Genomic DNA, 11,325 nt, shown 5'->3' with positions numbered 1-11,325 from the left:
GCAGTTTCGAGGGCATCTTCACCGGCCCTGATGGCTTCGTACTTCACTCGCCACCAGAGTTTAGCATCACCTTGAAGATACATGACAACAATTGCTACTTTCTTAGCTTCTTCTAGCCCCCCACAACATTGAAGTACCGTTCAATGTCGAAGATGAAGTTTTCCACTTCTTTGGCATTGCGAGCTTCACTGTATGGCTTTGGCTAAGGAATGTTCAATTTTTGTGTCGCGGGGGCGACGTTCACAACACCCTCGATTTGGTTTCTGACTCCTCGAAAGCAGGCCTTGTAAAGTAGCATTGACAACATTGAGTTGGCCTGTCAAGTTGTCTATAGTTTGTTGCATGGCAGTCACCCTGTCTACCTCTTGTGCCCTGTAGGCTAAATCCTCGATACGCTCCTGTTGGAGGCTCTCGAATTTGCCAAAAATTTAGGCTTCCTCTGTGGATGTGGTTTGCCGATCTCCTTCAGAGTCGCAACTGATGTTTTCTATGTCAACTTCGGCCTAGAGCATTCTGCGGTCCAGGTCGTCCAACCTTTGCACTTGGCTGATTCTTATTTCAGGTATCGTATCCACGATGGGTAATAATACGTCAACCGTCTCTTCAAGGGCCGCAATGCGGTTCCCATGATTCACCATGGTCAGAAATGGTGGTAATGGCAATGTGTTCCCTCGTCCGATGTCGAGCCTAGGCTCTAATACTAACTGTTACACGGTGTCTTCCTGAGATTCCTTGGAAGAGCGACATAAGGCTAAACAACTAATGTCAGTGTAGTTACTATCCGCCAACTGAGGTCCCTGTACGCTAGACGAGATTGTCACTGCCGGAAGGGAAAAACCAATGTCATGAGCAATTGAGCGAGCATAAATGAGAATTGAGAATGAAAGAAAGCTTGATTGCATTAATGAAAGTTATTATAGAAAAGCAACACGGTGTCGAGGGGGGAGACACAGTACAAAGAATTTTTTGCTCGCTAGAAAGTTTGATTGCTTGATCCCCCGTAATAGTGCTTAAAAAAAATAAACCAAAGTTACAAGACTAGACCTAACTAAGCTAGAGAAACATAATGGAAGTACATGAAATAAAACTACTCTATATTTACAATGAAAAGGACTTAGTTTGTTACAAGGTAGAAACATGTCCGTTGTGAGCAACCTTGTCTTTGGCATCACTGTCTGCACGCACGACATTGTCTGCTCGCGTGACGTTGTTGGCATCTGCCTACGGCTGGGCGCTGGCGAGGGATATCGGTGGAGCTACAGAGGTACGTGCGCGCTTGTCACTTGGCACAACCAAGACCACGGGGTCGTCCGTGGCGCTAGGCGTTAGGAGGCTTTCTAGGACGCCACGGGGCGCGCCCAAGGAGTCATGGGGCATGGCTGGAAAGCCGCCCATGACAATACATGGGTACATGTGTGTGTATATATATTAGGGGTGTTCATCGGTCGGTACGATACAATATTTAGATATTTCGATTCAGTATTTTCGGTATTCGATTTCTTAAAATGTATACCAACGCCTCACTAATTAAATTTGGTATGGTTTGATTTTTCTCCTTTCGGTTTCGGTTTATCCGGTTCGGTTTATTCGGTTTGAATACTAACTAGTGCATAAAGTCATTGAATATAATATTCTGAATTAAAGTGCTCAAAAGTACAAAACTAAAAACATTTGTTTGACAAAAGTTTTGTCCAAAACTAGCAAATATCAACTTAGAGAGAGAAAACTATACATAAAAGAATAAATTTGATCATTAGAAATATCTTATTACTTCCTTAGAATTAATTGATGAACTTAGAGAATAAAGGAAAGTAAAATTATAGATTTTTATATTAATGTTATAATTAATATTATGTGTATTATGTAATATAATATATATTTCGGTACAATATTGGTATTTTCGTATTTCATTTTAAAATACAAAATACCATATCTTATACCAATATTTTTTAAAACTTAAACCAAATACCATATCGAATACCAAATACCAAATTCGATTTCGGTACGATAATTTGGTATTGCACAACCCCAATATATATATACACAACCGTAGATATTGCAATGCTACAATATCTGAAGCTCTTCGCTATACTACAAATTAAAAGGGCTGTCAACTCCCACTTAAATCTGTAAATTTCAAGGGTCCGAATTGCATATAACGTTGTTACCCTGAATAATTAAGTTATGTTATAAATCAAATTCTCTCTTAAGTTTAATAATCTCTCTTGCAAAATCATTATGTCCTACACAGTGTTTTAAAAGGCGTGAGCGTAAGACAAGGCGTTTTACATATACCTCAGCGAGCCGTAAGCCCCATAAATATTTAATTTTTAATATTTTATGAAACAATATAATTACAGTAAATATTTATAAACATATAAAATTGCATAAAAATTGAAAAAAACTATAAATATGTGAATATAGATGTGCTCCATCCCTACAAAAAACTAGTCAAAACAATCTATTATACGCTACTTATAAGTACAAGTAACTTGAGTCTAAAAGAATAAAATTTTCTACATGGAGGAATAAAAAGGATGACTAACCTGCAATTTAAACTTTGAATTTGCTACTATGAAGGAGAATGGAGTTCTCTTTATATTTGTAAAAAAAAAAAATTAAATGTTCGTTGCTTTTGAAAATATTAGCAGACTAGTAGACAAGATAAAGAATTGGGAAAGACTATAAATTAGGGCTTCAGTCAATAGAAAAAGATCTTGACTTTTAAATGTAATACATTTCAATTCCTTTTTAAAACTTTTGAGTAATTATTAAGCTGACTTTTGAGAATTTGGGTATTATGTGAAAGACCTATTCAACATTTTTTATTTTAAGTGCTGCTTAATAGAATGAACTACAATTATCGTTTAAATTGATCATAAGGAGTAAATATTCTTGACACAGTTAATGCTCAAAACTTTAGCTATTACGTTATGTACGTTTATTTCTTTTTCTTGTTTGTGATGATAGCCAAATCAAAATTTGTGGACCTTAACATCCGATAGTCCACTACTTTATTTTTTGTGTTCTTCTTCCTTCTTTTTTTTTTTTTAAATTCGCTTATTTTTGTCTTAAATGGTTAATTTATTGTTTAGAAAGTAAATTTTGTTTTTAGTATAATTATATTATACAATAAATTTAAAGGTCTTTCAGTATGATTTCGTCTTAGTTCACGAGATCCATGCAAGCAATATGGAGAGGATTCTCTGTTGCAGCTTCAAATAACCTTTGGTCCATTATTTTGAAACATCCAATAATAAAAATACTTGTGAAATTTTTTTACCTTTCTTTTGAGCTTATATATATAAAAAATTATCTGCAGTTCTGGTAAAATGATCTGTTAATTTGCTTAATGGATTAATTAATTCTGTTCAATTTGACTCATTTTTGTTAGGAGGTTTCTTCTTGAATTAATAATTGGCAATCTCAGACGTTGAACTAGTAAGATAAATTGTTAATTATCAATGAGTCGCTCTCTTTTGATATATGAGTTCAACATGTCAAGCAACTTATTTGGACGTTTGACGGTATTCATCTGGTCCAGAAGTTCAGTTTTACTGAACAGATTTTCTGTTACGCGATGAGGACTATAAAATTTATATATTTCTGTATATATATATATATATATATATATTCAGATTTATAAGCAATTCAAAGTAAACGAAAATGTAAACAATTACTCTGCTAAAGTCATCTGATTCTTTGCCGTCACACCTTTTCTATTTTTTTTTTTTTTTTTACCAGTTTCACTAAACCCTCTTAAATTAATAAAAATATTTAGTAAAGCTCAAAAGGGTTTTTAATTAAAAAGTAACTAAATTGTGTTCAAAAGGAAATAACTCAGAGTCGGCACCTGACATGATTTGGTGTGTTAGGTCATTGTTTTTCTAAAAGTAATTTTTTTTCTTTCAAAACACTTAAGACTCCAAAACTAAGTTTGAGCTAGAGATTCGGGTAAGGGGGTTTTATTTGACTCAGGGAGAAGGTGTTAGGCACTCCCCAAGTCCCGTAAAAGTTACGGTTGCGTACTCGATCTAGTTGGCCTTTAAAACATTCAAATTGAGGTAGAAAACACAAAAGGAAAAATAAACACACAAAATGCTCGAGATCGTCCTCACCTAATTAAAAGAAAAAGAGAAATGAACATAAAGTAAAAATACTACAAAGATCTACTTTAGGCCTCCAATTACAAGTACGTCGGGGCATACCCAGATATATATACAAATTGCGGGGCATTTTCGGGTAAATTTAATTAAGGGAACGACCTCTCGCCTCGAAACTAACAAAAACCGTAAGGCTTGCCTACCCAAGTGTGGTTGGCTTAAATATGCTCCTATCGACCCCAAATAAATAAAAATAGAAATTAAAATTAGAGAATTATCTAAAACCCAACAATTCAAAGTTCTGTCCAAAACCCCAAGCTTGTTTCCTTAAGAGACCAATCCCACAACTAATTAAGTATCGTGCACTTCAGACATCCAAATCATATTGCTTTAATTTACTATTCAAATTTCATACCCATTTTGAGATCAAACGTGAACAATCAATTCAACATGACAATTCACATTAATTCAAGGTAAATAAACAAAGCAACTCCTTGAAGGATGAATATTCACTCCTTGTTATGTGAAACAAAAGCCAAGTTCCAAAACAAACAATATTCCGACGAACAATTGATCGGAACCTCGCCAGAAACCTCAAACGGAACCGGAAAAGATCGAAGCCAAACGACCTCCATCAAAATGGGACATTGATTCAAGAGATTCGAACCAATCCAAAATCGCAGCAGTAATCACTCCATTTTCCACTGCTGTTCATTCGCTTATATGCCTGACGCGCGGAAACTCGAATACTCGGAATTGAAAGCAGCAAAAAAAATTTAAGCTACAAGAACTGGAAACTCTAAAAAAAAAACAGAAAACCTAAAAATGATAGAGTCAAAGAGAGGAGGCCGCTGTTCTTCTTAGAGTTGTTAAGAGATGGTCCGATTTTCGTCGTTCATGGAGATCGACGGGTCTGTCGCTGCTGGGGTCTAGCGGCGTGAGAGGTTTTTGCGATGGGGGGTCTTGGAGTGGTTGAGAAAATGAAGTTACAGGAGGTTTTCGCTGGTGTTGTCTCTTCTTCTTTTGGTCAAAAGGGATATTTTGGTTAAGGCTAAGGTTGAAGAAGAAGGGCAGCCATGGGACTCCTCTCACGTTCGGTTCTCAGGTGTAGGGTTCTTTTGATGTGTTAAGAGTTACCGAAAAGTTAATTGGGGCAAGGGCTTGAAAATTTTACAAAATCGAGCCAAGAAAAGGTTATAAATTCAATTTAAATACCTGCAAAAATATAAAAACTCTTAATTGATTTTAATAAACTATTATATGTAAAATAAAATTAAAAACTAAAGTTGAAACTATTTTTTGGTATTTTCAAAGATTATATTAAAATAAAATAGGTTCAAAGTAATATATCCTTCTAAAGATATCTAATACGTGAATTGAATAGAGAAATATAGAACTATTTTTGTATTTTTAATTTTGTGATAAAAATAATATAAAAGAGTCAAAATTAGTTGAAGTAACTATATTAGACCTAAACTAAGTATTTAAATACTAAAATATATAAAATTTTGAGAAGGATAAAAAATCACATGTCTACGTTTGCAGGTCACTTTGACTTAAACTTTTCAGAGCTTTCTTCTTGAATTAAGAATTGCCAATGTCGAACAGATAATGTCACATCATATCCTACGTTTTTGCCACTGGATGCATACAGGGAGAGGAAAATTTGACTTGCTCTTTTTCTTGTTCATATAGTGATTATGAATTCTAAGGAATATGTTTAACTAACTAGTATGACCAATACAAGTTAAATGCATAAATAAACCTGAGGATTACGCTGAATTGTCAGGAAACGTGTATCAATGGAATTTGATTATATGCGATGCGACATCCCCAGGTGAAATTGATTATAGAAGCGTAGAGGAAATTCAAACTTTATTTTGTGTACACCTGTGGTAGAAAAATATATTATAATGCACTTTCAAGGTTTCATCCTTTACACATTTTAAAAACCTTTATTACTAAGATAACAAAAACCAGATTGAATATGTATTACCATAGTCGTGCGTGTCTACGCCAGCCTGCGCCTGCATACATTATTTTATAAGGTATGTATCGAGTAACTTTGTCCATATAGACTTGAGAAGATCGGAAGAGATCACCCATCCTTTTTGTGTCTGTTGAAATTTTTGGTCTCCCGTGATTTTCTACCACGTCATTGACCCTTATGCTACACCCTTGGATGTATCTCTGAGCAATTATTTGCGCGACAACTGCAGCCAATACTTGAATTGAGACAACTTTAATGTTTGAGGTGTTTAACTAAGTCAATTTGGATCAGTTTGAAATGTACCCATGAGTTCATTTTCCATTATCATCAATTAACCAGGGTAATTGGAAGAGAAATATCTGAAAGCAATTGAGTAAAAGAAAATGTAATTGAGTATAAATAACAAGGTTTTATTTTGGAATTTCAATACATCCTGGTTGATCAAAAAATATACAGGAAGATGTTGTTCAAGTACCTGAACAATTCCTACGTCTTGATAAGAATCTAGGTTTCTTCCAGTAGTTTCTCACCAACATTGTAATGTAAGGCAACAAGATTGGAAATACTGAAGAGAAGATAGAAAAGAAGATAGAAATTCCCCCGATAGGCGTTATGGCAGACATCACAGTATCATAGGTTGCTATCAAGGCAACAAGTGAAACTTGCAGTTCCAATTGCAAAGGAAATCCTACGGTGAGGAAATTTATCATGTGAAGAGATACAAAAAATCCGATGGAGTTGAAAACCAAGAACAACCCATAGGTAATTGGATTGATGGTTCCCATCACTGACTGACCTGCGATACGTGGTGAGGACATTTTTCCATCATTGCTGGTGCTGTTATTAGCGTCGGGCCAGTAAGTGTCCTGCCAAACACCTCCTGGTGGACTTAACACTGCTTGATAAGTTGCTGTTGCAATTAAATTAGCTATCACAAGAAGGGTGTCTCTTACTTTTCCTGGAGGATCTTTGGTTTTATTGTACTTGAAGTAATCTTGAAGCTTCTTAGATCGAGATCGAGGCTGATCTCTCCTGTGCTCTCTGCTGGATTGTACATTTGATGGATCTTGAACTGCAACCCAAGATTGGGGCGAAGCTTCTTGCTGTGAAGTTTGCATGTTTTCAACAGATACAGCACCACATGCTCTTAGAATTTCCTCAATATCTCCATCTCCGGATGCCTTAAGTAGCACATCCAAAGGTGTAAGGCCTCCCTTGTTCAAAGAATTCACCTCTATCGTGCCCTTGGCAACAATATTTTCGTCGAGCAATAGATCAACAACCTGGTTGATTCATTTCTCTTAGCTGTTAAGGTGAAAGTTAAAAAGCAAAATGAAGAGATAAAGGAAGCATAAATAAGATACCAGATATACTTGCCTCGTATTGCTTAGTTGACACAGCAAGATGCAAAACAGTATTTCCTAGAATGTCCTTCTTGCTTAAAAGATCATACTTGTTAAATTCCTTGAGGTTCTCAAGTAATAATTTGAATGATTCAAACTGATGATTCTTGACAGCTAAATGCGGACAAGTCTCGCCACGAGCAGTCACTTCTGCTGCAGAGTATGGAAAAGCCACAAGAAGCTCCCTCATAACATGTTTTCTGCCTTTGATTACTGCATGGTGAAGGGGAGTTCTTCTTTCCTTCCCTTTGACAAGGCAGAGATCACGGTCAACGCTCAAGAGCTGCTTCACAATCTCTGTATTCCCATTTGCTGAGGCAATATGCAAAGGGCTGAAACCATCCTGGTTTAGGTCTCTTGAAAATTCTGGCCTCAAATGAATGATCTCCTTAGCAAACTCAAGATGGCCACCTAAACAAGCAATATGGAGATGAGTTTCATTACCTGCTAATGAAACTGCCCTGAGAAGAAGAGGGTCTTCTTTGATCAAGTTTTGCAAGTGATGAATATCTCCTTTTTGTGCAGCCTCCCACAGCCTTCTGTCCATCAGTTTTACCGATGAATAATGTAATTTCTTTGTTGTTTCTCCTTTGAATTCTAAAATAAGCCTGCAGACTTGAACGTTTTGAAATTCAACTCTTTTTCATGACCTTCAAGCTGAACTTCAACTCTCAAAGGAATAAAATATTCCTTTGTGCCCTTGTTTCATCTTTCTAACTCTGTACAATAAAAAAAACATCAACCAAAACAACTGTCGTTGGCGAAAAAAAAAGGGTATTCAACAACAATATAGAAAGTTTTGGTTGCCTCGTTTTTAATTTCCTATTTTGACATCCTCCCTTTGTTCAAATTTGCATCAGTGTTCATAAACAGCTACTACGTTTCACGATATGAGGACTCTACTATGTTCTACTACCCTGTGAAATGAAGCATATAATTGATTTCTTGTTGGCATTGATAAATATATAAGGTGTACTAACATGAGAGGTTCAAATAGCAGAACTGGAATCTCAGCAACTCGTGCAACGTTGAAATGGTAATAACTTCTGCCATATAGGCCGCCAACGCAGTTAAGGAGCTGTCAATCATTACAAATGACCATGAACAAGAGAGCTCTCATGCAGCTCTTTCCTTAAGCGTCTTGGAAAGGCGACGTAATGAATGAAATCGAGGTGTCCACAGTTGCTTTCTGCTAACCGAATGCCCGCTCAATAAGTTAGGCTAGATTGCAAGTGCCGCACAAAAGACCAGAACAGTATGTACAAGAGAAATTGAATGAAAGCTTGCTTGTATTACAAGAAAGCCAGCATGGTGCTGGGAAGGGAAGACACCAATATAGCGATTTGAACGTTTGCCAGAAACTTAGACTGCTAGACCTCTCTTATATACTCACTTTATTACAATTTATATGTCTTACTTTCCTTTTTAGTCTGTTTAAAAAAGAATGTCACTTTCTATATCTAGAAACTATTTAACTCCAACATTTCACATGGCATATTAAAGAAAACAAGATTTAAGGGTATTTTGTTATATGATACACATCTTTAGTTTAAGGCCACAAGGTTCAAAAGTCTTTCTTACTTTTCGTTAAACTTCATGCCCAGTCAAATTAAGACACATAAAATGAAACGGAAGGAGTAGATCTTAAAAACATAAATGCAAGTTACAGGACATAACATAGGAAAGCTGTAAAAACACAACGGAAATGACACAAAGTTGATGTTAAAATGTAATATAACCATTTTAAGACAGTTTATAGGCAAATTCACAAAGATTTCTATTATTTTGATGAATGAGTATGCATGTCCCAATGAATTCCTCTTCCATTGACATCAATTAACAAGGATGATTGGAAGAAAAATATCTAAAAGCGATTAAGAGAGAGATATTAATGAATCTCATTACCAAGCTTCATTTTAGTATTTGAATACATCCTGATTGAACTTCAAAAGAAGAGCAAAATACAAGAAGATGTTGTTCAACTAACTGAACAGTTCATAAATCTTGATAAGAATATAGGTTTCTTGCAATAGTTTCTCAGCAACATTGAAATGTAAGGCAACAAAACTGGAAAGACTGAAGAAAAGATAATAAAGAAGAGAGCAATTCCCCGGTTAGGCGTTATGGCAGACATCACAATACCATAGGTTGCTGTCAAGGCAACAAGTGAGACTTGCAGTTCCAATTGCAAAGGAAATCCTATTGTGAGGAAATTTATCGTGTGAAGGGAGACATAAAATCCGATGGAATTGAAAACCAAGACCAAGCCATAAGAAATTGGATTGTTGGTTCCCATCACTGACTGTCCGGCGACATGTGGCAAGGACATTGTGTCATCACTACTGGTGTTGTTATTTCCTCCAGGTCGGTAACTGTCCTGCCAAACACCTCCTGGTGGACTAAGCACTGCTTGATAAGTTGCTGTTGCAATTAGAATGGCTATCACAAGAAGGGTGTCTCTTGCTTTTCCTGGGGAATCTTTGGTTTTATTGTACTTGAAGTAATCCTGAAGCTTCTTAGAACGAGATCGAGGCCGGTCTCTCCTATGCTCTCTGCTGGATTGTTCATTTGATGAATCTTGAACTGAAACAACCCAAGATTGGGGGGAAGCTTCTTGCTGTGAAGATTGCAAGTTTTCAACAGATACAGCACCAGATGCTCTTAAAATTTCCTCAATATCTCCATCTCCACATTCCTTAAGTAGTACATCCAAAGGTGTAAGGCCTCCCATGTTCAAAGAATTCACCTCAATTGTGCCTTTAGGAACAACATTTTCGTCGAGCAGTAGATCAACAACCTGGATGGTTCATTTCTCTCATCTGTCAGTAAATTGAAAGATAAATACCAAGATGAAGAGAAAAAAGAGACATAATGACACATCAGAGACACTTGCCTCGTATTGCTTAGTGGACACAGCAAGATGCAAGACAGTGTTTCCTAGGATGTCCTTCTTGCTTAATAGATCAAACTTGTTAAATTCCTTGAGGTTCTCAAGTAACAATTTGAATGCTTCAAACTGATGATTCTTGACAGCTAAATGAAGACAAGTCTCGCCTCGGGCAGTTACTTGTGCTACAGAGTCTGGAGAAGCCAAAAGAAGCTCCCTTATGACATGTTTTCTGCCTTTGATTACTGCATAATGAAGGGGAATTCTTCTGTCCTTCCCCTTGAGAAGGCATAGATTGCGGTCAACGTTCAAGAGCTGCTTCACAATCTCTATATCCCCATTTGCTGAAGCAATATGCAAAGGGCTTAAACCACCCTGGTTTAATTCTCTTGCAAATTCTGGCCTTAGATGAACGATCGCCTTCACAAACTCAAGATGGCCACCCAAGCAAGCAATATGAAGAGGAGTTTCAGTACCTGCTAATGAAACTGCCCTGAGAAGAAGAGGGTCTTCTTTGATCAAGCTTTGCAAGTGATGAACATCGCCTTTTTGAGCAGCCTCCCACAGCCTTCTGTCCATTAATTCTACCAGAAAATAATGTTAATTCCTTGGTTGTTTCTCCCTTGAATTCTAAAATCAATCTGCAGACTTTAGTTTCCTTCATTAGTTGGTGCTTAGAACTAACGAATAACTCAGCTCTCTGAGGATGTAAGACTTCAACTTTTTTTGGATAGGAAAAAAAAAGAGTTTGACTTTCATAATCCTACAGCTGAATTTCAATATATTGGGTTAATTTTGTCAGTCAACTATGTTTTAAGTTCACTAAAGTCACTCAACTATGTTTTGTCACTTAAAAGTAACTAAACTTTCACATTGTCACTTAAAAATTATTTTGGCTCAAACCCCTATCAAAAATATGACATGATATAAAATTTAATGAGA

General features: G+C 36.3%; 2 protein-coding genes across 2 annotated transcripts; both read right to left on the bottom strand.

The window, feature by feature from the left end:
- Positions 1–6,107: 6,107 nt before the first annotated feature.
- LOC107774300 (uncharacterized) lies at positions 6,108–8,197 on the bottom strand. The gene is made up of 2 exons (XM_075256778.1): positions 7,471–8,197; positions 6,108–7,376 (listed from the first exon to the last, which is right to left on the bottom strand). Exons 1-2 carry the CDS (start codon positions 8,041–8,043, stop codon positions 6,561–6,563), a joined length of 1,389 nt encoding a protein of 462 aa, XP_075112879.1. The 5' UTR covers positions 8,044–8,197; the 3' UTR covers positions 6,108–6,560.
- Positions 8,198–9,384: 1,187 nt separating this feature from the next.
- LOC107774301 (uncharacterized) lies at positions 9,385–11,110 on the bottom strand. Its single transcript, XM_016593797.2, has 2 exons — positions 10,390–11,110; positions 9,385–10,293 (listed from the first exon to the last, which is right to left on the bottom strand). The coding sequence occupies exons 1-2, from the start codon at positions 10,960–10,962 to the stop codon at positions 9,475–9,477; spliced, it is 1,392 nt and encodes a 463-aa protein (XP_016449283.1). The 5' UTR covers positions 10,963–11,110; the 3' UTR covers positions 9,385–9,474.
- Positions 11,111–11,325: the final 215 nt, after the last annotated feature.

Source organism: Nicotiana tabacum, chromosome 7, assembly GCF_000715075.1.
Source record: "Nicotiana tabacum cultivar K326 chromosome 7, ASM71507v2, whole genome shotgun sequence".
NCBI classification, from domain to species: Eukaryota; Viridiplantae; Streptophyta; class Magnoliopsida; order Solanales; family Solanaceae; genus Nicotiana; species Nicotiana tabacum.
This window is presented reverse-complemented; position numbering and strand designations above follow the sequence as displayed.